Genomic DNA, 26,093 nt, shown 5'->3' with positions numbered 1-26,093 from the left:
TGTTCTTACAAGAAGAAGAGATGATATGGAGATAGAGAAGACGGTCACGTGAACATGGAGCCAGAGACTAAAGTTATGTTGCCACTGCCAAGGAATGCCCAGAGCCAGCAGAAGCTGGAGGAGGAAGGAAGGATTCTCCCCTGGGGCCTTCAGAGGGAGCATGGCCCTGCCGACATCTTGCTTATTAGTCTCTGGCCTCCAGAACTGTAAAAGGATACATTTCTACTGTTTTAAGAAAACCAGTTTTTGGTAATTTTTTATGACAGCCCTAAGAAACAAATACACACCCTCCCCCTCAACATGAGTCAGGGCAATTCTGTGAGGGAATCAAAGAGAGAGAAATAACATGTCCATGCCTAGACAAGTGATAGCTGAAGAGGAGCATGGGAAACAGCAGAAAAGAGGGGATTGGGAGACAGAGAAAGGACCTTTGCAGTTGGCATTCAATGGGGGAGCTGCAATGAGAAGGAAGAGAAGGAAGGAAGAAAGGAAGGAAGGAAGGAAGGAGGAGCTGAGGAGTCTGTGTTTATATCCGATACGTGGTTTCTCTGCATTTCTGGAGACGTGAACATTGCCTGACACACAGCAGGCATTCACTAGACATTTGCTGAATGCAAGTATGAGGAGGTCACGATGACCATGGTGGGACCACTGCTCCCCCAAACCTGCCAGCCAATATTGCCCCATCACTGAGGAAACTCACGATGCATTTCCCGTGCTATCTTCGCTGGGTCTCATGGCTGCTCCAAACCACTTCCTCCTGTGCCCACACATCCCATCTTATATCAGAATTATTTAGGGACACATGCATCTGCCCTTGATCTCGAGCTCTCAAAGAGCACAGTCCCTGACCCATTCATGTTTGCATCACTCCTAATATCAAGCACAGGGACAGGCACATATGACTCAAACAAAACTTTATTGATCTGAAAGTTCTAATTTTTAAGATATACTTTTCAAACTGTTCTCTTAGGAGGCAAAACCTCCAAATGTTGAGGAGACGTCAGCAAACAATTACCGAGAATCTACCCTATGTCTGACCTTGAACTGGAGGCTGGAGACCCAGAGTCAAACCAAACCCAATCCCTCTCTCAGGGGCTCTCCATCTAGGAAGGCAAAAATGCAAGCAATTGCAACAACTGAGTGATACAGGCATGGATGGGGGAACACAGGACCAAAGGAGATGCTTAACCTAGTGAAGGGTGGGGATAATTCTGAGGGCTTCCTGGAGATGAGACCCGATCTGAATTTTGAAGGTTGAACAGGCAGGCAGAGGAATGCATGAGAACAAAGGTGAGGAGTCAAGAAAGAACATGGCATTGTGTCCGGCACACTTGCTTAACATGCAAGGTGATAAGCAGCAGACAAGCAACAGCAGAAAAATCTACAGAGGCCAGATGTCAGAGGCCCTGGGAAGGAATTGGGTCTTTGTTCTAAAGGCCACGGAGAGCCATGGAAGATTTCTTAGCAGGAGAATAGCATGGTAAAATGCAACCCTTCTGGAAAGTTCTGCAAGGAGGAGCAAGAGTGGAGGAACAGTGGGGAAACAAGTTAGAAAGCAACTGTAGAGGCCCGGACCGGAGGGGTTGGAGATTCAATAAAGATGGAGGAAGCTGGGATGGAACAGGAGGGAAAGGATTGGAAAAATACCTAAATAAATTAAAACGAGCGGGCCTGACCATTCATCTGTGTGAGGCAGGGGGAGGCAGGCCACTGCGATTCCTACTGCAGGTCACTGGGGGGATGCACAATAGTGAGCGGAAGCCCCATCTGAGGTTTTCAAGACCAGCAAGCCTGTGATAAGGACGTCTGACCCAGGGGAAATTTGAGACCAGAGGCCAAGGTGACATGAAGGGTAAACGCAACGGCTGCAGCCTCCACAACGGGCGCGTTGGCCAAAAGGAGGCAGAGGGCAGGCCTTCCTGTCACCTTCGGCTCTTCCAGCTGCCCTTGACCTCCCTTGAATACCCCGTCCTGGGGCCAAGGTGCTTTCCCCTGGGCTCTGTAACTATTGAAAACCAACAGGATATAAATCCACGGATGAGCTGTGTCGTCGCTCCAGTGACAAACGGACTTGAATGATTTAGAGCCAGAAGATTCTTTTCTCCATAATGGCTCTGGGAGTCGCCAGGAATAGTACATTTACTAAAATTAATGGCAAAACCTCATTTTTCTTTTTTCCGGGAAGAGAAGTTCCATGGGCAGGGTAATTGATCCTGATCTGGACGTGCCGGTGTGCCAGCTAGAGGTGTAAATCATTTACACGAAACAACTCGCAGCCCTTTAAACCAACACCAACAGTGACAAATGGTACAGGCCGGGGACAGGAGGGAAGGAACACGGAGAGGAGATCCATCAACATCCTTCTCGCTTCTCAGCGGGGCCCAGAGTGCGGGATCCCTTTTCTGGCAGTCCCCCAGAGCAGAGCCATTTTTCAGCAGGGTTGGGCGAAAGGACAGCATGGTTTCCCATTGGTAGCACTCGAGTTGGACACACAGGGCCACCAAGACCAGCTCTGCCACTCTGAACTCTGTACTCCCAGGCAAGCCACCCCACACATCTGCACCTCCACATTCTCCTCCTGCTAAGGTCGACATAAGTGTGAAAGGAGACAACACGTGCAAAGAGCTTGAGCATAGAGCGACTCAAGGAATGTTTGTCCAGGGAATGAATGAATGAATGAATGAATGCTTGGACTACGGAGACAGGAAATTCATTCTATCCCTCCCAGGGAGATTGGAATTTCATACATGGAAGGTGAAGAGGGCAATGCTTTACCCAAAGAAATGACTTGTGGTGGTGAGCGTGGGTCATCTGAGAACCCCCCACATCCCAGAACACAGACGCCGGGTTTTGCCCGTGGAAGCACTGGGCGTCCCTTACAGAGAATTGTACAAAATACACTCGCGACGGCCTTAGGCATCTCTCTCCGTTCAGCATGGGCTCCTTGAAGGCAAGAGCGTGTCTTGTTCTCCGCTGGATCCCAACATCTAGCACAGGGCTTGGCGCACAGGAAACACTAGAGACACATCTCGCAGGAATGAAAGAAGCAGAACCCGGACTGCCTTGCAAGCTTTTGGTGAAGTTTATAGAGAACGCATGACACAGAGCAGCTGCCCCCGTCTTACAGGGATGGGATGGGGGAAGGCAAACTCGTGACTTGACATGGACCTGGAGAGGGGAGATGAGAAGCCTGCAAAGTACCAGGATGCCACGCCAGTGGGAGGGGCCTCGGCAACAGCGTTTGTCTTAAAATGACACTGCTCATTGAACTCTCCCACTGAGCTGTGTTTCGTCCGCATTGTGAGCTTCTACAAAGCAGGGACCTTAGGCCTCCTTGCCCCTCTCCAGCAATCCCCATCCCTGTGACATGGCCATAGTGGTGGTGAATAGATAAATGTTGGATAAATAAATGTAACGATACAAGAAAACATGACTTCCTCCCTTCTCCCAGTGGAAATATGCCAGGGCCCAAAGGCAAGGGGCATATTTGAGGGTGAATAGGTTGGTGAGTCTGGGACATCTACTATTAGGAAGGATCAGCCAGCCCGACATTGTCCCTTTCAGCCTGGCTCATCCACAGAATCACCGAGGAAACAAGCCGTGGGGATCACGGCAGAATGCCAGATGAATAGCACCTGCCCTTCCCTCCTGTGTGGGCTGAAGGGAGTTCAAAAGTCATGTCCACCGGACCCTATCCATGCGGCCTTATTTGGGAAAAGGGTCTTTATAGATATAATTAAGGTAAGGATCTGAGATGAAATCAACCTGGATTTAGGGTGGGCCCCAAATCCAATTACAGGCACCCTTTGAAGAAAAAGGCAGAGGGATATTTGAGACACACAAACACAGGGATGAGGACCATGTGAAGATGGAGGCAGAGACTGGAGTGATGCGGCCACAGCCGAGGATCCTCCCCGAGAGTCTCAGAGGGAGTGTGGCTCTGCCAACACCCGATTGCAGACTTCTGGCCTCCAGAACTGAGAGAACAAGTTGCTGTTGTCTTAAGCTACCCCGTTTTTGGTAATTTATTACAGTGGCCCAAGGAAACGGATACGCTGCCCAATCACAGCAAAGAGAAAAGTTTAGCCCCGGGAAACTGAGCCAGAATCTTGCAATGGGAAAACAGAGACAGACGCAGGTCTGATTTCAGCATACACGCAAGCTTTGTGTCTTACGGTTTTGTGTTTGTTTCTACTTTGATTCATGTCTGGGGGTTGCCCTAAAATCTTTTCAGTATTTTAGGGCTTTTAAAGATCTTAATCCATCCCTAGAAATGGGGACAGAGAAAGGGAAGTGGGAAGAGAGGGAAGGAGAAGAGAGAAGCCAGAGGAAGAAAAAGAGAACAAAAGAGAGAGGAATGAAATCTCTGTTTGATCTGGCCGGAATGTCCAGGTGTCGGGTCAGTTAAAGAAGACATCAGAGCAGAAAGACGACGGATGTTCTGTCACTCCCAGCCGGAGCTGGCAGGAGGAGAACTCAGCTGCATGAGAAGCAGGGCTGGCTAATGAGGAAGGTTTCCTGTCAGTTGGGGGAAACAGCCTTTCTCTCTCCCAGAGCCACGGAGGGTGGAGGAACCGACAGTCACGGGGCTCCGACTGTGTCTGGGGACCTGGGTCTCTGCGCCGGGCCTCACCTCCCTGCCCCCCCGTGCCCCCCCCCCCACATACCAGCCAGGCTGCTGCCTTGTCAAGGGTAAAACTGATGGGGATGACACTGGCCGTGAGAGGCAGTGGCCTGAGAAATATACTTGCTGCAGGAGGACAAGTTGGTGAGACCTGTCACAAAACCAGGGTGGACAGGGCCGGAATGAGATAATGACTGACTTATAGACCTCTGCCCCAAGCCTCAGCATGTTGTGGGTTGTCTCAGTGAAGACTTCATGGGGTACCAGATGCCTCCCCGTCACAGAAGCAAATATCTGGAGTCAGAGATATCTGGCCTCGCAGGGAAAAGGAGAAGCAGGCTCTCTCCGATGCTCTGCGATCCCTGCAGGAAACTGTTCTCAGAGAAATACACTGAATCATGGAGAAACCTTCCCAGTGGGCAGGAAGCAAATTTTAAAACGTTCTTTGGACCACACCAGGGAGCAAAGCACGGCTTAGTGAATAAAAGCAGAGAGTACAGAGTTGGGCAGATCTGGCTTCAAATTCTTACTAGCAAGTGGATGTACCATTTTGAGCCTCAGTTTGGCCTGTCGATGTCCCCGTGCCTCAGTTTGCCCACCTGTAAAGTGGAGATAAGAATAGTACCGACCTCACAGTACTGACAGGAGGATTTAAACGAGAAATATTTGACCCAGAAGCTGGCACACACCAAGTGCTTAATAAATGGTGGCTGTAACATTATTGCTTTTACCTTCGATCTTTGTTGTTGCTGTTAATAGCCCAGAAATCGCACTCACACTTACTTGGTGTGACCTTACATAAGCTATCTCATCTCTTTGAAGCCTCAGTTTCCACATCTGTAAAATGGGACAATAATCCGGGCTCCACAGGGTTGTTACGACGATTACATGATATTATGGATGTTAAGACTCAATGCAAGGCAGACATTTAATAAACGTGGATGCCCTCCTCTCCGCCTGAGGCCGCCCTGCCTCTGGAGCGGAAAGAGGGAGGCGGAAAAGAAAGTCTGGAGTCTGAGATGGAAAGGCGCTGGGCCGTCATCCAGCAGCAGGGAATGCCATTGGTCCACTTTGGGCCCGCCCCTGGCTTGCAGCCAATGGCAGCGTCGTCTCTCCATTCACCCTCTTTCAGGTTCTCCCAGCTTCCCGCCCACCCAAAGGTCCCAGAGGCATGCAGGAGTCTCCCATTCAAAAAGAGGGAGAACTCTCCCCAGTCTCAAGCTGTCAATCACAGGAGAGCCGGCGCTGGGGACAGCACTCACCAGCTCCATGCACCTGCGGCTGGCCTCCGCCTCCCGCTGCACCAGCTCCTCCATGTCCGCCTTCAGCTCCTCCAGGCGCCGCTGGTAGTACTGGCTGCTCTCTCGCTGCTGGGACTCGGACGTGGTCGCCTGCGAGAGCTCCTCGCCCATCTTGATCAGGCTGTCCCGGAGCCGGATCACGAGGACCTGGAGCGGGTCAGAGAGCACATGCCCACCTCGGAGTTAAGAGGCCAGGGGCATGGAACAGTGGGCTGCAGGAAGAGAAATCCTTTGCCGAATCTCTGTGTGTTTTTATAATCAGGATACTAATCCTGACTACTGACACAAAAATCAGGAATGTACTTTAAAAGCCTCGACAGTGATAAGTGCTGTTCTGAGGGGCAGTGTAGCATGCTGTTGGGAACCCTGACTGTGAATATGCTCTGGGTTCAAATCCCACCTCTTCCTCTTCCTGGCTGTGTGACCTTGGGCAGGTTATTCAACCTCTCTGATTGACACGGATGTTAACAGTACCTTTGTCCCAGGGATGCCGTCAGGACTGCACACGTTAACTTATGCAGAAGGCTTAACTCAGTGCCTGGCACATTAGCGGATGACGTGCTGGATAAGGGTTGGGAATTATTAATATTTATAGCAGCCTTCATTCATCTCAAGATCTGGGAGGTGGACTGGTGCAGTGGGGAAAGCATCACGCTGGGAGATTAAAATCCCTTCCCCAACATGGGTTCCGGTTTCCCCAATTTGTAAAATGAGGAGATTGAACAAATAATCTCCCACGAGCCCCAGCTCTAAGACTTTACGGCATTTCCCCTTTACTCGGGAGGAAATCCTTGCGGACACAGCGTAACAACAGAGAGCAAAGAGCTGTGGGCATCGCCAGTGCTACAGAAAACAAACCCGACGGCTGGCTGTTCTGCAGAATTCATTAGTCAGCCAACAAGCCTGGAACCGATCGATCCTGATGGGCAAATACTCAAGTGTTGACACAGAGCGGAGCCCGCATGAATGTTTCAGGCCCTTCCTGAGGACTCTGAGCCCCTTTGCAGATCAGAGACTGAATAATGGCGTGAAAGAAAAAAAAGCTTTACTATTCATACCCCCCTCGCCTTGCAAATGGAGTTTAGCAACAAGTTCAAAGGGCAGCAGGAGGGTCAGAAGGAGGAAGAGTAGTTCTCGAACTGTGTCCTGCGGCACCCCGTCTCAAGGACCTGGAATTCCACCAAATTCAAATAATGATGACAAGGTGGAAAAATGAATCTGGAGATAGAATCTGCTATTTAATGTTTTTCTACCATCAGTTTCTTTTCTTCTCGGCTATCACTTGACTCTGCTAGACTCAAGTGAAAAAACATTCTGTGATGTGGCCCAACATTATGTATCGAATCATTTAAAATATAGTAGATCAAAGCTTCAGGGTGATCTGCAGAGACAATGATGCCTTGAGCGATCCTGTGAGCAATTCCGAGAACCACTGACAGTTAAGATGAACAGGAACTTTTCTCTGTTCCTCAGCCATGGCAGCCTTCTGAGAGACCAAAGGCGCAACAAAGCATTGGGAGAAAATGTCTCAGAATGCAAAGTGCGGCCTCCCACTGTCCAGATGCGCTGCCATACTGTGGGCAAGCCAGCTGGCCGCAGAGAAGTTACAGCCCGGGACCAGGACGGAGTGAAGGGCAAGTGTCAACCTACTCTTGTCACTGACACTACCTGGCTTTATCTTGAATAAGTCATTTGACCTCTCTGGGGTCATCTCATTCTATCCTACCAGCCCCACGGGGCTGTGGTGAAGGTCAAGTGGAATGGCTGATGAGGAAGGATTTTGACAATGGTCATGTCCTCTGTAAATGTCTCATGTCATTAGCCTATAGAGCTAAATTGAATATAATCATTGGACCCCACCTGACCCATCCGTGTCTTAATCTGTCCTTCAAGGTCCAGCATCAATGCCACCTCCTCCTGGAGGCCTCCCTGATTCCCCAGCCTGAAAAGACCTCTGTCCTCCAGACCTCACAGCCCTCTCTCCCCGTGATGGGTATTTATGTACATATCTTACCCACGCCTCCTACAAAGCTCTATGCTTCTGGAAAGCAGAATCTGTTTTATACATCTGTCTTTCATGCGGTTAAAACAGCCTAGCACACTCTAAGTGCAAAATAAAGGTCTGCTCATAACGAGTGTTGGGCACATTCATGGAGGAGTAGGTGGATGGAGATGGGCAGAAGTGGATCAATGGATAAAAACATGGGCAGACAGAGAGGTCAAGGTCTGAAGAGAAAAAGAATAGACTAGGAGGAAGAAGAATGAAGAGATAAAGGTAGGACAAATGGAAGGTGGTAATGAATGGACCGACGAAGGTAGATGGAGATGGAAAGAGATAGATGGGGGTGGATAGGGTGATGGATAGGCGGTCTGTGGGGCAGTGTGGTTGAAGAAAGGAGGAAGGGAGCGAGGGAAGGAGGGGACCCCTGTGGGAGTCAGGTGAGCAATATACATCCAGGTGGAGGCATGTGAGTGGATAGATGGATGATGGAAGGATGGACAGAGCTTACACAAAAGCCCGCACCGCTCCAGCCCTGAGCAACATTTACACATCCACAAGTACCTCGAATCTCTTAATCTGCACTTTCTGGAACTCTGTCTTGTTCTCCAGGTCACAGATGATTGCCTCCTGCCTGCTGACAATGGCTCGATCCACAGTGGACTGTTCCAGGTACTCGATGCGCATCTGAGCCACCTGCAGCTGGGGGCAAACCCAAGAGGGCCATTGGCCACCTGATGGCCCTGAGTCCCAGGATGGAGACTCATGCAGGGCCCGGCCCCAGACCCATTCACACCGCCTCCTTCTCGGCTCAGGTGCTGTCTGTTGAATGCTCAAGCAAGAATTGCTGGGTACAATCTGGATCTTCATGCCAGACCCTGCCCTTGGGTCTCAGGTGCTGGGAGGTGACATTTCCTGGGCCTTCAGCCTCAGCTGTAAGATTTGCAATCAGGTAAGGCTTCTCTTACCTTCTTTCCCTGCTCTGCTAAGGGAGCAAAGCCAGTCTGTGAGCAGCAAGCTTCAGCATCAAAGGACACAACCAAGACTGGGTTTGGGAGCCAAGCACACAGATCAGGGTTCAAAACCAGGCCCCGCCACTTTCCAGCTGGATGAGCCTGGGCAAGTCAGTCCTCTTCCTTGAGCCCCATTTCTTCCTTTTTTGTGTGAGGACTGAAGGAGCTCAGTGCCTGGTACATAATAAGTACCCAGCAATGGCCACTGGGGCTCTTATTTCTCTTGTGCTTGTTGTTACTCAGCACCCAGGGACGTTTGCTGGACACTCAGTCATTCTGACAGCCACCGTCAGCAGCCACGTGCAACAATTCTAGAAGAACTTTGAGAATTTCCCGGATAATAGCAACCCACTAGCTAATGAGGGAAATTCAGGGGTGTTAGGAGGAAGCGTGACTTCAAAGGAAGATTTCACAGAGAAGGATGATCCTGTCTTGCACAGACCGTCCCCTTTTCCTTGGAGCCATTTCTCAGAGGGAGAAAATCCTGCGCTGAATGGCTGATGAGTCTCATTGCACAGGGCACATTTGGATGCTGAACAGACACGGGCAGGAGTTACTGTGTGTGTGTGTGTGTGTGTCTGTGTGCACCTGCTGGGATTGTTCTCAACTCATTTGTCACAAGACTGAAGTTGAGCGAATGAGTGAATGAATGAATGACAGTTTCTGGGGGGGTCCCAGAGGGAGCCCTTCCCCTCCTCCCCAAACAATATGGCAGCTCTGAGCACGTACTTGTTCTTGAAGCTTGTGCTTCTCCTTCTTGGCTTCCTCCAGCTGCAGCTGCAATTGTTGGATCTGCCCAATGTCAGTCGCAGACTGGGGAGACAAAAAAAGGTCACCCTGAGAACACAGGCTTTGCTGGAAAACCACCTCTGTCCATCCCTTCTCCCCGCATCCACAGATGTCTAACTCTCTCAGATCCTCTGTGACAGGAGCTGCTTCCAGAACGTCACCTCTCACATCCTCCCCACCATCCTTCATCTCAAGGTTCGCTGAGTCATTCCCACTGTAAAAACCTATAGCTTTGGTCAACTGTCTAGTTCTTTATTATATGCCCTTGAGAGCCCAGATGGAAATGGGCTGGCCACAGCACTGGGACCAGATTCCAAGGGAAGAGAACTATCCTGAGTGTCAGATAACTGGGATTCTAGAGCTGGATACCGGCCTCGACAAGCCACAGAACCCCTCTGCACCTCAGCATCCCCATCTGTACAATGGGCTGAGAATCTGCTCAGCCCCTCTGCACACGGTTTGTTGAGAGATTAAATGAGGCCATGGACAGTAAATGTCCTTAAAAAAGAGGAAAACCAAGCTGTTAAGCCTGATTATGTCCAAAGAGAGGGATTCCAGGGGGCAAGCGGTCTCTCACTTTCTACTTCCCACACGTATTTATTATTTAAATTATGTATAATGGGCATGTGAATATACTGCCTTTGTAATTGAAGAAATAAAGAAATTTCCACTTCGAACAAAAATAAGTGTGATTTGCAAAGGCAGAAGATGGCACAGGCTATTTTTGTGGTGGTTGTTATAACGTTAATGATAGCATTGATTATTTTTGTTATTATGATTCCCTGTTTAGGGGAAATTCCCTCAGATGGAATCTCTGTAGGATGCCTTTGAAGCCTGGCAGGCATTCCACCATGGATCTCCTCTGGGGGGTCTAATGTGGGGAAGATGCTCACTGCTTGGGGGGGCTGTTCTCCCCAGTTATGCAGATCAGAAACCTGCAGGGGATCCTCATCGCAGCCCTCAGCTCCACTCCAATGCCCCTGATCCTCCCCGTCCTGCCATCCTGGCTCCTCATTGTCTCCTGGGTCCAGCCACTCCTGCGATCTCCACTCCATCTTCTGACACAAGCACCATTGTCGCTCCCCTGGCTGACCGCCACTTTCAGTTATTCAGCAGCTAGTTACCGAGCATCTACTCCGTGCCAGGCGCCCTTCTAGGCTCTGGGATACAGCGTTGGATGAGACAGGCGAACTCTGTCATTGTAGAGCTGACCCTCTCCTCCTGCTCTTTCCCCTAAAAAGCTTGCCAGGGTTTCCCATCACATGTAAAATAGAATCCAAACTCATCACAGCTTACGAGACCTTGATCTGGCCCTCCTCTGCTGGCCTCACTGAGCTCATCTCATGCCACGCTCCCCTCACTGACCTCCTTTCAGCCTCTCAGATGCACCATCATAGGCCCTTTGTGCGTGCTGTTCCCTCTGCCTGGAATACTCCCCTGTTCACTCACCATCCCACTTCAGTGTAATTAACTCCTGCTCCTCGTTCAGATCTCCAGCCAAGTGCCACCTCCTCAGGGAAGTCTTCCCTGACCGCCAACTAGGCCAAGGTTTGCAGAACCATTTTAATTTCCTTTCTGGACTCTTAGCTCACTTTTCAAGTCTTCCCTCTGCTCTGGGGTCTATGTGATAAGGTCTGCCCAGCCCATGAAGCTAAGAGCCACAAGAAGGCAGGAGTGGGATGTGCTTTTGCTCAACACAGTATCCTTGGCATTTCACACAGTACCTGACACATAGTGGGCGCTCAGTAAATACTGAATGAATGAATGAATGGGTAGATGGAGAAGTTGATGGACAGGTAGAAGGAAGGATGGATGGATGGATGGGTGGATGGATGGATGGATGGACGGATGGATGGATGGATGGATGGATAGATGGGTGGATGGATAGATGGATGGATGGGTGGATGGATGGATAGATGGGTGGATGGATGGATGGATGGGTGGGTGGATGAATGGATGGATGCATGGATGCATGGATGGATGCATGGATGCACGGATGGATACATGGATAGGTGGATGGGTGGATGGATGGGTAAGTGGGTAGAAGGATGGATGGATGAATGGGTGAATGGATAGATGAATGGATAGGTGGGTGGGTGGATAAAAGATTGGATAGGTGCGCGGGTACATTGATAAGCAGATAGATAGTGGATACAGAATATTTCCATGTATAGATGGATGGATATGTGGGCGGGTAGATGGGTATATTGACATATGAATAAGTCAAAGTCTTTCTTGGTGGAGATGACCTCCAGAGATGCACACACCATCTGAAGGTGACATTCTCCTCCCTTAGGGCCACGTGAACTTCCATCACTTCTGTTTATCTTTGTGACATTTATCTCCAAGGTCCTGAGATCAGGGAGTGGCCCAACCACATCACCTTCTCAATATCCCCCACCTACCCAGCCTGAGGCCACCAAGCCTTCTTCCACTTGAGGCCATTACCTGAGCAATGAGGTCCTTGTGCTTCTGCATGAGGTCATTCAGGTCATCCTGGTCCTCATCGATGCGCTTCAGGAGATCTGCTCTCTCAAACTGTAGCCGGTACAGCTGTTCATCCACCTGGCGGGAGGCAGGACAGTGGCTGGGGTCAGTGGGGGGAGGGGGACAACAGGGTGCTGATGAAGACCAAAGGGGGCTTGCCCGTGGGTGTGTCAGGTGAGTGAACCGCTACCTGGAAGGGTGGCCATGGGTGTGTCAACGCATGCTGTGGGTATGACAGCTCTGTGAGTGTGTGTGTGTGCATGTGTGTGTACTGGGCATGCATGGGACTGTGTAAATGTTGCCTGTGTGTATGGGAATGGATGTCTGTCTGTGCAAGCCCACCTGGAATCTGCACACACATTTTAAATGTGCATGGTACATATTTGTGAGTGCAAACCCTGTAATCTCCCTGAACGCAGGGACTTATTTATGTTCACAGGTAGATCCCCAGTGCTTGGCCTGCAGGTGCTCAATAAATATGGCGACATTTAGATGTATATTTTCCCCTCGAGGGCATTTATTTTGTACGTGTGTCTGGTGATTTTATATGTGAGTGGGTAAATTCATCTCTGCGTGTGTGTGTGTGTGTGTATGTGTGTGAATGTTTGGGGGCACGTTCCCCTTAATCTAGTGCAAACAAAATCTGCGACAAAAGGGCCAATAGAGATCTTAAGGCAAACTTTTCCCTATAAATCTCTAGCTATACCTAAACTTTAGGATTTTACACGTCAAGTATAAATTTAAGCCAACCCTGTATGCCCAGCCGGGGGACTTGGAAACCCACACCCAGTTTTCACCAACATAATAGATCCATAATGTGTGTTCCTTTGTCCCTGTTCAGTGGTGAGCGCATAGTAGGCCCATATAAATGACTGGGTCCTTTTTAGGAGTGAGCCTAAGTGGGACATAAGGGCTGCCCTTGTCTCCACTTATAAGAATGGACATGCAGTAGCCCAACAATAATGACTATGGTGATGAGCACACAGTAGGACTACAACAGATGACTGAGAACCACTTACAGTGGTGAGTGGGTGTGGGCACACAATAGATAGTGGTGTTCCCGCTTAGGGTGCTAAGCAAACAGTAGGCTCCTATGAGATGCATCCCGCAGTGCTGAGCACACACTAGGTCCACACAGGTTTCCTAGCCTCCCTGTGCAGAGGCATAGTCGATGCTCATAGATGTCCTTATACCTTTCTAATGCTCAGCTATAGTAGGATGTCTATACTCAGTGTGGAACACCCAGTAGGTCTACAATGGGTCTCTGTACCTCCAACTACAGTACACTGAGTGCCCTAGTCCCTCTTATCATACTGAGCACACAGTAGGCCCATGCTAGCTCAGAGCCCGTGCTGGCCGAGTCCCCACAGCCCCAGGAATGGACAGGTACCAGGGTCTTGCTCCGGGTCATGTTTTCCAGCTCGCTGTGCATGCTCTCCAGGTCGGCAGTCAGCGCCTTCTGGGTCTTCAAGGCGTCCTCGCACTTGGCTTCACTCTGCTCCAGCTGGACCAGGCGGGAGGTGAGGAGAAATGAGAAGTCCCGATGCTGCCCCCTTGCATGTCCTTCCGTCCAGCCCCGCCCGCCCCCCTCACGTGGCGGTATAATTCCCAGGCAGCCCCCGTGTCTTCACAACTGTTCATCAGCCCACAGTCGAGGAAGCAAGTGTGCCTGCATCCGAGGCTGCCAGGTCTGAGCGCGCTCACAATTGAACGGGCCCTGCCCCGTGAAATAAGGCCAGGCCACCCCGGCCTCAGTGCCAGGAGCTGGCCCCAGTTCCATTCAGCAAACATCTGCTGACGCCCACTGAGGGCCAGTCACAGGCACGCAGGAAACAGTGAGGCAGGGCCCTGGCCTCCCGTGGGGGAGAGCGGCAAGGACAGGTAATGACAGCCACTCAGAAGGAGTACAGGGAGGGGGGCAGGCACGGGGACCCTGGGGACCGGGATGGGGTCAGGGAAGGCTGCCTGGAGGAGGTGCTTGGAGGTCACTGGGGACTTGCCAAGTAGACATTTCTCTGGTTCCAGAGTTGGGAAGACCCTACAAACGGAATGCAAAATATTCTGCATGTGAGCATTTGCTGGTCGCAATTCACGACTTCCACTGGATTCTCCAAGGTTAAGAGTCACTGACTTAAACAGTCTCTCTTTCTCATCCTTCCGCCCACCTGCACACAGTAGGCCTCCCATCTTAGCCAAGGGGGGCCATCAAGATAGATACAATTACCTACATGGCCCCAGAAGGCAGACAGAAAAAAAGCACGTCTATGCATAAATCTTAAGTCCGTCTTCCCCTTAAGGCAGCTTCCCCTTGATTCTTGAACTCTAGAATCTTTGAACAGAAAACACCCTTAGAAGTCACTTAAGGAAAACACTTGGAGCCCAGAGAGGGCCAGGGCCTTGCCCAGAGTCACACAGCTGCAAGGAGCAAAGATATCACTTATATAGTCCAGACCAGCGTACTTTTACCTTCTCAACTGCCAGGCTGATAGCACCCCCCAAAACAGTTAATGCCATTAAAGTTGGTGCAAAAAGGCAGCAAAAAAAAAAGGGTGTCCTTGGGGCTGACCCAGTGGCACAGTGGTTAAGTGCACACATTCCGCTTCGGCGGCCCAGCGTTTGCTGGTTTGATCCCAGGTGCGGACATGAAACCACTTGGCAAGCCATGTGGTGGTAGGCGTCCCAGATATGAAGTAGAGGAAGATAGGCACGGATGTTAGCTCAGGGCCAGTCTTCCTCAGCAAAAAAAAAAAAAAAAAAAAAAATGGTGTCCAGGAACTCAGCCCCAGATGTTAGAATAATGATAATGTGAATGGAAGGCAGAGAGGAAGAAGGGAGGCTTCATCCATTCGAAGGTCAAGGCCCTGGCCCACTCCCACAGCTTCCCACACCAGCATCTCTAGCTCCAGTCCCACCCAACTGCCAGCAACCGAAATCCACAAAAGCCCCCTTTTCGAGACCCTGAGAACAGTCTATTCCTGCAGCAGGCTCAGCACAGGGCCTGGAGGAGGAGAACTTGGTGGCCCGTCTTCCTCAGCGACTGGGAGGAATAGAAACACACCGAGAAAAATGATGTGGAGCAAGGGGAGGTGATCGGCATCATTACAGCATAATCGACAGAGGAAGCTTGAAGTCAGGCACAGTCTCACCTTCCCACAGGCAGCTCCAGGGCCTCTGGCAAGGTGGGGAGAGGGGAAGGAGGGCTCCCCTGCCAGCAGGCAGGGCAAAGGCAGCCCCTGATTCCTGCAGAAGCCAGAGGCCTCACTAAGGAGAGGCGTTTCAGCTAAGACCTAAGATGCACAGGAGACGGCCATGTGCAGATTTAGGAAGAAGAGTGCCCTGAGTAGAGGCAATAGCCAGTGCAAAGGACCTGGGGCAGGAACAAGAACAAACTTGGTGCCGAGAAATGGAAAGATGGCCGGTGTGGCTGGACAACTGGACAGAGAGAGAGAGGAGGAGGTGATGCAGAAGAAGTGAATGGGGGTCACTTCAGTGAGGTTTGTGAGCCAGCACGCAAAGCTGCGGTTTATTTTCAGTCTGTAGGGAAACCATTGGCGGTTTCCAAGGAGGGTGGCATGACCTTCCTCTGGCTGCTGTGGGGAGGATGGGCTTTCGCGGACAAGATCAGTAACACAGCGGCCAGCAAGGATGCCTCTGCAGTCCTCCAGGAAGCAGGTGCTCCAATCAGAGAGGAAGTAGACAGAAAGGGAAGACTGCACAGCCGGTGTGCACAGAACAAAAGGTCTGAGCAGACGGGAGCAGATGGGCCATCACGGAGGTGATGTCAGACAACTAATGGTGGACGGGAGGCACCACGCAGGGCCCCGCTCCAGCCCAAGTTGCTCGGCCCAGGGCCAGGAGGCGAGCGAGAGCCACTGTAAGGAGCTCAACAGGGCAGAGCCGCAGAGGACGACAGCAGCGCCCGCCTGCTCCGCTCCTCCTGTGGCTGAGGGTCGCATCTGCGTGATGCTGCTGGTCCTCGGAGCCAGCGGAGAAAGGAGGCCCTATTTTGATCCCCATTTTACAGGTGGTATATGGCGCACGATCCAGAAATGCTCCATCCTTTCCCTGTTGATGGAGACGGCTGCTGGCGGTGTTCTCCGCTCACACTGGGTTAGAGGCAGGATTATCCTGGCCCTGAGGGTTTGGGCATGAACACCACACCTGCTGCTGTTGCTTGGGGACCGTTTCCAGTGCTCTGTGCTTCGTCTGCCTTGCTCCAGAACCTCCCACAACAGTTCTAGGACAAAGGTGCCACCAGGAAGACTAATGGATAGAGGAGGAAACTGAGGCTCAGAGAGGGGAAGTGACTTGCCCACAGTCACACAGCTGGTCAGTGGATACAATAGGTTGGTCCAACTCAAGACCCCAAGCTTTTAACCACTGGGCTCCACAGCCCCTCATGGCAAGTCTGACCACATGGGTAGGAGGGATTAAAATAAAGGGAGAGTTCGGTTGCAGAGAAAGCAGTCAGCTCAGAGACTTGGTGCCGTAATAGAAGCCACTCAGATAGTGTCATGAGGGCCTGTCCCAGGGTGGGGCTGTAGAAGGAGAGGTAAATAAACAAACCGGAGAGAACAGACAGAGTTCAGGGTTTGAATCAATGTGGGGGCAGTGACATGCATCGTTACTAGAAACTTCCAGAGATGAACAAGTTCACCCCGCAGGGAAGAGGAAGGAAACCAACATTTGGTGGCACTGAAGTGCCAGATCCCACGGCGTGTGGAGGTCGGAGCTAGGGCCCTGGATCCAGACCCGCGGGATCTGCCTCTCCAGCCAGTCCTCGAAGGTGGCCATGCCTCGCTTTCCTCATCTGTGCCATGGGGACAGTTCCATCACAGGGTCCTCCCAGGATGAATGACTGAAAACACGACAGTGCGTAGCACACGCCTGGCACTGAGAGCACCCTACAAAAGGGCCGGCGGGTGTGGCTGTGGTTCATCCCTTTCATCCCCTTCACGGCCTGAGACGTGGCAGTTTTTATCCCCATTTTAGAGGGGAAGAAAATGAAGCAGAGGCCGCAGGGGCTGTCAAGGTCACGCTGCCGGGATGCCGCAGGGCCTGGGCACCCACGATCTCAAGGAGGAATTTTAGGCTTCCCGGCAGACTGGGATGGGCGGACAGGGTGCCGAGCCCAGAGCACACACGTCCAGCAGGCGCGCGTTTTAGTAGCATCTGGATGGACGAGACGGGAAATTCTCCAGCCCAAAGCCTCCCTCACTGGGCAGGCTCCGGGCTGCTGCTGACAAGCCATCTTAACGCCGAGCTTTAAAAATTTCAATTTATTACTCTTTAGGGAGCAGGAAGAAATACAGGGCCATCTTGGGCTGATTTCCTGTTATGGATGAGCTGGGGTAGGAATATCTCACTGCACATTACTTCCAGATTGGGGCTGTTTGACGGACGTTTTTATGAAGTCGGGTGGCAAGTCACCTTCGGGCCGGGATGGCATCCTCCGGCAGTGCGACACTGTCCACCAGGGCTTTCAAAATGCCTTCCCGGGAGGGGATCCTGGCAGAACAGGGGTTCGAGCAGAGGGGGACGGGGCAGCCGGGTGACACGCAGCTCCGGGGGAAGGCTTATGGGGGTCCATTCTGCAGCCCTGGCAGCCGGCGCGCCAATGAGAAGCCCCAGGGGGGACAGCCGCCACCTCACACCTCTGAGCTCCAGGTCACCGTCATGATCCCATGGACAAGCCCCCCTGGGTTTGCACCGGGGGGAGGGAGAGACCCCGGTGGCTTCCATCCCTGTCTAGACCTCGCGTGGGAGTGGACCCACAAGAGACTCTCACCGAGGCCACAGGTATGGATTTCCTGCTTTTCTTTCTCTCCCAAATCTTGTGTCTTGTAAAACCAACACAATAATGCCACACATATGGGGGGACAAAGCATCAAAACACCTCTGAAAGCCAGAAAACTCTCTCACCCCGGCACGTTCCGTCATTCTATCATCCACTCATTAAATCTGTCACCGTCCCCAGAGTCTGCTCCCGCTCTGAGGGGCACGTGTCCCAGGAGGGCGTCGTTGGTTGCCCAGCCCCGGGAGCCCAGAGCCTCCACTTGTGAGCATGTGCCCATTCCCAGGCCCCCCAGACTGCAACTGCGGGTGGGAACGTGCCTCCCAACCTTGTGGGTGAGTTAAGGGTCTCTCAGGTTTGGTGTGGGGATGTTCGGGGAGGTCTCGACTCTTCGGGGATTGTGGGAGGATGCTAAAGGTCCTGGAAGCCTGGTGTCCTCAGGGGCAAGAGGAGATGAGCGCCATCTAGGATGAAAGTGTCGCAGGAGCGTGGGGGACGCCACGCACAGGGGGTGTGAGAACGAGCTCTTCCTCTGTGCCAGGCACTGCTCCAAACACCTGTCACCAAAGGATGGGGGTAGGGGTACATTCTCCCAATACGGCCTCTCATCTCCCGCAAGGGGGACATTCAACATCACACAGCATCACACAGTCGTTAAGCGCAGACCCAGTGGTCAGGCAGAATTGGGTTCCAGCCCCAGCTCCTCTTATCTACGAGCCTGTGACCTTGAGCAGCTTCCTTAGCCTCTCTGAGCTTCGGTATTCACCATCCATAACATGGGGGAGAAAATGGTTCATATTCATTAAACAGGACTGCTGAGCATAGTTGTATTTGTTGTGTACTGCACAAGTCTAGGGGATGCTATGCACATAGGTCACGAAGATGAGTTCTTACTCCATACCATGCACTGCTCTCAAGACTGTTCCGTGTTAACTCATTTAACCGTCACAGCAACACACTGAGGTAGCGTCAACAGCCATGCCTGTTGTTACGGTTGAGGAAACCGAAGGGAAGAGAGGTCAAGCGACTTGCTGGAGGTCACACAAGTACTAAGTGGCAGATCTGGGTGATGAACCTAGGCCATCTGGCCACCAAGTCCCCACTCTGAGGCATTACCCTGCACTCCATCTGCAACAGGGGTGCCCACCGCACACGCTCTGTAGGGGAAATCTTATGACGTGGCTGCACAGCATCTACTCTCCCTTCCTTTGAAAGCAACACCCCATCTTCCCTGCAAAAAATGTGCACCCCCCAAATGTCCATGTGGTTCTGGTGGGGCTTCCCCTGCCCTCTCAGGCCCAGAGAAGATGACGTGACTCAGCCTAGCCAATCAGAGCACCACCTCCCATTGCCATAGAGGTTGCTTGTGGGAAAACAGCATGGCTGACGCAAGGATTCTTGCTGGGGCCGTGGAAACAAAGTTGGTTCTTTCTAATGCAGAACACAAGCTTGGAGTGTCTGAGGGTCCTCTTCCCACCAAGAAGGAAGTGCCTTCCTAAGACTACAAGGTTATATCAAGGTTGAGGAGGCAGGAGACACATTCTTAATGACATTGTTAAGCACCTAGATCCAGCCAAACCTGAAGGCAGTCCTAGCCTCAGAACTCCAGATATCTTGGGCAATAAATTCCCTTTTTCTGCTCCAGCCATTTTGAGCTGGGTTGCCGTCACCTGGAACCCAGATACAGAATGAGCGAGCAAGTTAGAGGAAACAATACATACATTGTCAGCCCCAGAGTAAACACTCAAAACCACTGGAGATAGTGTTTGTTGATGCTGTTCTGCCAAAGCTGGATCAAAGTAGCCCTACCCAAAACCCTGTGATAGAATAACATCGTTTATGGCTTACCTACCCTGTGGATGATCCCTCCCCACGAAGGGATAAATGCTCTCCCTTCCTGATTATTCACTGAGGGACAGAGGATGGAAGATTTCTTCATCACCTACTGCATCAAGCACCGCGTGGGCCACCTGACGGTCGTTACCCCTATAGCCCACACCAGCCCTGCAAGGACGGAAACAGCCCTCATCAGTTTACAAAGGAGGAAACGCAGCCCGGGCAGTGGAAGTGACTTGCCCAAGGCCAGACTCAAGAGGAGGAGACTCCAAACCCAGGCAATTTCTGGGCCCCCACACACACCCCCTGCGCACATGAGTCCTTCTCTGAGTTCATCGCAGCCCTTCTGTCCCCAACACCCACCTCCTTTCACTCAGGGCACCGGCCATTGAGATTCCCATCGCATTTCCATCAGCCACAAGCCCATGAATAGCGTCACTTTCCTCCGCGAAGCCATCTGCCTGCTTTAAATACCCGGGTAAAATGTTTCCTCTGGACTTATTAAAGCTCCTCGATGGGTTGGCTAGACAGACGGAACGAGGCGGGGAGAGCAGAAATTCTGATATTTCAGCAGAACAGTTAGAACCTGGATTTCTGAATCTGGTTTGAACAACTCAGAGGATTTAAAAATATTGCATCACAAATGCCCTGGGGAAGCATTCTGTCTAAGAAATGGTGTCTTTGGCGGGCTAATGGCAGCCCTTTCCAGGCCTCGACATCCCGTCAAGACTCTCGGGAGAATGAACCTCCAACAGAAAGGCTCTCCCTGAAGGGGCTCACCAGCACCTCACACCACAGGAGCCCTGAGATCCAGCAAATTTATGAAATGGAGACATTAAAAGTGTCAGGCCAGGGGCCGGCCCGGTGGCACAGTGGTTAAGTTCCCACATTCCGCTTCAGCGGCCCAGGGATCGTCGGTTTGGATCCCAGGTGCGGACATGGCACTGCTTGGCAAGCCATGCTGTGGTAGGTGTCCCACATATAAAGTAGAGGAAGATGGGCATGGATGTGAGCTCAGGGCCAGTCTTCCTCAAAAAAAAGGGGGGGTTTGCAGCAGATGTGATCTCGGGGGTGATTTCTCACAAAAAAAAAAAAAAAAAAAAGAGCCAGGTCCACCAATGGTCTATGAGACTCAGAAGTTGGATGACAGTGGCCCCAAGGGGACGTTTCCTAAGACCATTTTGTGGTTCCATTCTGTGTCCTTGATCTCAAGCTATTTGGGCACACATGAAACATTCCATAATTTCCCCTACATTGTGCTACAGGACCATCATTTATTGATATCAAGGAGAATGAACCAACTAGAACATAGAATAATAGCAATAAGTCTCATGTGCATAAATGAGCAAGAAAAGCAAGACACAAGGCTAGACCCGGCCAGTCAGTGGGGCTGCCTGAGTCTGCAGCCTGAGCTGCCCACCCCTCAACGTGGGTTGCCCACTCGAGCCCCACTCCCCCCAGGGAAGCCACCCGCTGCCCATCTGCTCCCCGGGGCCCCCCAAGCACAGGTCTCTGACCCAGACGCCGGCTGGTGTCCAGACAGTGGGCTCCCTAGGAAGGACAAGGGGCGGGCCGTGTGGGCAGGACCCTCCCCTGCAGGAGGAAATGACCTGGACGAGGACAGTGACCACAGACTTGTTCACCAAACTCCGGGTCCCCAAGGGGGTCCCTTTCTTCCAAGCTGGAAGGAGGTCACTTCGGGATAAATGAGGGGAGCCCAGTCAAGCGCTGGCCCGGGGATGCTCAAGGCAGAGGGCCCTCTAATGAGATTTCCCCTCAACAAGGGGGCTGCTTCTGCTAAAAAGTAAACAGACACATACACGCTTGAAAAGCCCCGGGATAGCTCAAATCTTCCTCACTTTACAAAGAAAGCTCTGCCGTTCCTGGAGTAGAACAACTCAGGAGAGCCTGACAGCGCAGAGGGGCACAGGACCACAAGGCCCAGCCGGCCCCCCAAGTAGGGCGGTGGGCTTCCCACCATCCTGCACCACAAGACTCACTTACCCACAGCATTCAGCTAACCAGACACCCTCTGCCTAACCAAGTGATTTTAAATTTGGGTTCCAAGATATCTACGATTGATCAGTCGGGTGACCTTAAAATGAAGCACTTCTAGTCATGAAATGACACCGCTAAGAGAATCTAACAGCAAGCCCCAAAGTGGGGTGAAATATTTGCCATACACCCAGCAAAGAGCTTACACTCAGCATATCCCACAAATCAGTAAGAAAACCACCCAAGAAAGATGAGCAGACGGCTTGAACAGCAGAAGCAGCTCTCCAGGTGGCCGATCGACTTTGAAAAGCTGATCCACCTCATTACTCATCAAAGAAACGCAATATAGAACTGCAAAAACACGTCCTCCTCAGAATGGCTAAAATGCAAATGACCGACAATACCAAGTGCTGACAAGGATGGGATGCCTGTGGCATCTCGTTTCTGCTGTTGGGAGTGCCCATGCCCACAGATGCTTTGGGGAACCATTTGACAGTATCTACTACAGTTGAAGAAACACGTGTACCATGAGCCAGAGACATCATGCGGCTGGGTGTACACACTCTACAGAAATGCACACGCTTGTGCCCCAGCACAAGTAAAATAACGTAGGAAAAATGTTCACAGTGGCTGTATTCCTAATAACCAAAATCTAGACACAACTTACATGTCCATAAATGTCAAAATGGATAAACTGTGCTGTCATCTCATAAAATAGCAAGGAGAATGAACCAACTAGAATATAGAATAATAGCAATGAGTCTCACGTGCATAAATGAGCAAGAAAAGCAAGACACAAGGCTGGAACAAGTGGATGGTGAGAATTCACCGAAGCAGCCACATGAGCAGATAATCGAGAAAAGACTCTTAAACTGGCTTCTGGTCCATTCACGCTCTCCCCTAAACCTACGGGTACCCCTTGAGAACAGGCCATACTGAAAGGCCAGGGGCCCTTTTCTCCTCCCCAGGCTTACTCAGTGCCTCAGACGCTGGCTATAGGATGGCAGCTCATCCCTGTTTGCTTAAGACTTTTCTGGTTTTCGCATTGGAAGTCCTGTGCCCCAGGAACACCCTCAGACCTGCACAAATCCAAATGGCTCTGAAATAAAAAAGAAGGAGGCTCGAACTCCAGCTCACCCAAATGGAAGAATATTCTATAATATAGCTGGCCCGAGCTCTCCGAGAAGGTCAGTGTCATTAAATACAAAGAAACGCCGAGGACCTATGACATCATGAAGACTGATGCAAGCCGTTTTGCATCCAGGTTGGATCCTAAACAGGGAGAAAAATTTCTATAAAGAACATTCATGGGGCAATGGGAAAAACTCGAATAGTCAGCAAATAAGATGAAACTTTTTCTTCAAGGTTCACATAGTAAATTTTAGGCTTTGCAGGCCAAGGGGCAAAATTGAAAGATATATGTAGATAGTCATCTAAACACTTTAAATGCAGCCATTTAAAAACATGAAAACCGTTCTCGGCTCTGAGGCAGTAATAAAAAAACAAAAAACAAAATAACAACAGAAAAAACAGGCCGTACCCTGAATGTGGCATGAGGGCCACAGCTCGCTGACCCTCGGATTAGAAAACAGTATTTTATCAACATTAAATCTTCTGATTTTGATTAGAGCAAAGGAGTCTCATGTCTGTAACGTGTTTTCAAAAAATGCAGAAAATATAATTTAGAGAATGAGAAAGCAAATGTGGCAAAATGTTAAAAATTAATGAATTGAGGGGGAGGAGACACAGGAGTCCTTTGAACTATTCTTGCCACTTTTCTGTAAGTTTGAAATGCTGTCAAAAGTTGTTATTTTTTTAAAAATCTCAGTTCCTCCCAAACTCTGTGACTTTGGGCGAGTTTCCTGTCTGCTGAGTTTCCTCCTACGTCAGGTGGACATCGTATGAGCTGCTTCCGGTGAAGTCACAGGCCATCCCGCCAGTCCCTCCTCGTTCACTGAGCGCCTGCTAGATGCAGACACACTGCTACGCTCAGGCCCCCAAACTGAAGAGGCCCTGCCCTCCCGGAATTCACTGTGTTCAAGTGAGATGGGGGGACAGAATGAGGTCATGACATCCAAGTGCTCGGCCCTGTGCCCAGCACGATGTAAACCACAGATGCTCACTATCAATATCGAGATGGTTATTATTACACTGGTGGCCGGCTGAGCTGCTCCGGGGGCCTGGCCCTCCACGGCTAACGGTCCCAGGCCCTTTGGGGGAGATGCATAAATGGCACGCCCTGCCTATAACGAACCCAGCCTTTCCCACCTCATCCATCACCGTATTCGAAGTGTCAATATTTGTGGGGTGAACTGGCCCATGATAACCATGTTTTTAACCAATTACAATTCAGCCTTTATCTCCTCTGACAGGAGGTTATGTTAATATTGAATCAACTCATTCCAACATAATCTTTAAAAAAAAAAGTCTCTTCAAATAAAACATTCCAGCCGCCTGTCCTGTGGTCCCTGGCTGGGGAGAAGTGTCCCCAAGGCATTCAGTGGCACAAAAAACTCCCCTCAGGGTCATCTTCCCAGAGCTTATGAGCTGTTTACAACGTCTCATGGGAGCATGCGTGATACACGGTGACAAATGTCCCAACGAAGGGCGCTTGGGAGGAATCAAGAGTTACAGGTCTCGCGTGCGCTCACAGGAGGACCTCAGACTGTGACCTGACCACCCCTGGGAGGTCATTGTGCAGCAGACGCACCAAGCCCAACGGGCCCCCTGAAGCTGAGCCAGAATCGCCCAGCGGAAGGGCCGACAGGAGCACTCGGGGCTTCCAGAAGGGATGTGAGCGCCCAGAGCCGGCAGCGGGCCAACAGGAGGCGCATTGGTACTTCGGGCTAGTGGTTACTGAGTTCCAAGGTGTTGAAGTCACACTCCATGGGTTCAAACCCCACCTTGATCTCTTACTACCTTTGTGACTTTGGACAAGTTTTGTAACATGTTCACTCATTCTACTCCTGCCTTTAAGACGTTGGAAGGTGAATGAGGAGACGGGTGCACAAAGGGGGCAAGTGGGAGGGCATCCTGTGTCCTATCCCAGGGGCAAACCCAGGAGACCGTGAGAGAAGAGAGGTGGGGTGACAGCTTTGTTCTCGGCAGGAAGGGGTGAATACAGCCCCTGGCATGAATTAAGCAAACAAATAAAGTGCAACTCAGTGCAAACTCTTCTCCATTTAACAAAAAGCAAATCACGTAGTCCCTTTGGGGAGGAGACAAAAGTCAAGAGCATGAATCCAATGAAGAAAAAGGAGGAACCACTGTCCTGGAGAAGACGTCTTCAGCTCTCTCCTCAGAGCCAGGTGGCAGCATCTGCTCCTCACGGTGTTATTTATGCACAGCAATTATCTCAATTATGTGTCTTGGTTGTTGGAGTTGCTGGTGTCTCCAGATGAGTTTCTTTCCAGTGGAAACATTTCCATGGGAATTATTTAGTAATTGGCTCCTGAGGAGGAGGTGTCGTTAGAGTCACCCCACACCTCACCTCTCTGCCTGTTCCATGAGGTCTTGTAAAATCGTGTGCCCAGAAACCAAAGGCTTCCAACAGCCGACACCAGCGTGGGGGACCAGGGAGCCGGAGGGGAGCTCTACATTTTGAAATCATCGTCTCATAGTTTTCAGTTTCAAGAATTCTTTCAAATCCATGGTCTCGTGTTTTTTATGTCAACCCAAGGAGCCAGGAATACCACAGCCCCTTTTTAAGTGGGAAAGGGAGAGTGGCTTGCCCCAAATCCTATAGCTAATTAGGTAGCAGAGGGAGGATCTGAATCGAAAAGGTTCTACCTCACTCCAGAACCTTCCATGTTTTATCAGCAGAGTCTTAAACCTCAGACATGATCTGAGATCTATCCAAGGCTCCCAATGGAGAGAAAGTGGGTGGAAAGAGATTAACAATTCGCTTGGGATTCTGGACAGCAGGGCAATGGGCAGAGGGGGTGCCTGTCCATTTGGGAAGAACCCAGGGACTCTAGAAGATGCTCTGTCTGAGGGAGCCCTCTCCCAGGCTGCTGATGGAGCCTGGCATGTCGCACATTAGTGCTTCAGCTGGACCTGGAACCCTGCCATTTTTCACGAGCACTTCTGACCACGTCCTTCTCTGCTCTGTAGCTCTTCATGGCTCCCTATTACCTTAGGGATAAAGCGCAACCTCCTTAGCCGGGTTCACTAAACCATTCGTGAGCTGGCTGCAGCCTCAATTACTGATATTATCCTCTCCGCTCTGACTCCCGGGCACTTTCTACTCCAG

At 51.0% G+C, this 26,093-nt stretch overlaps 1 protein-coding gene across 3 annotated transcripts in view; it reads right to left on the bottom strand.

Annotated features, from left to right (window-relative positions):
* MYO18B (myosin XVIIIB) overlaps positions 1-26,093 on the bottom strand; it is a 249,548-nt gene that overhangs the window by 63,298 nt on the left and 160,157 nt on the right. For all 3 annotated transcript variants that reach the window (XR_006885372.1, XM_046640628.1, XM_046640629.1), the window contains exons 35-39: positions 13,607-13,720; positions 12,178-12,294; positions 9,670-9,753; positions 8,492-8,629; positions 5,890-6,075 (exon numbers count right to left, since the gene is read on the bottom strand). Coding sequence is in view for 2 of the 3 variants with exons in the window: in XM_046640628.1 (XP_046496584.1) it covers positions 5,890-6,075; positions 8,492-8,629; positions 9,670-9,753; positions 12,178-12,294; positions 13,607-13,720 (639 nt within the window). In the remaining variant the exon portion in view is untranslated. The remainder of the gene's footprint in view (positions 1-5,889; positions 6,076-8,491; positions 8,630-9,669; positions 9,754-12,177; positions 12,295-13,606; positions 13,721-26,093) is intronic.

The sequence above is a fragment of the Equus quagga genome, chromosome 15 (genome assembly GCF_021613505.1).
Source record: "Equus quagga isolate Etosha38 chromosome 15, UCLA_HA_Equagga_1.0, whole genome shotgun sequence".
In the NCBI taxonomy this organism is placed as follows: Eukaryota; Metazoa; Chordata; class Mammalia; order Perissodactyla; family Equidae; genus Equus; species Equus quagga.
Note: the sequence above shows the minus strand (reverse complement) of the source record. Positions and strands in the feature narration are given on the sequence as shown.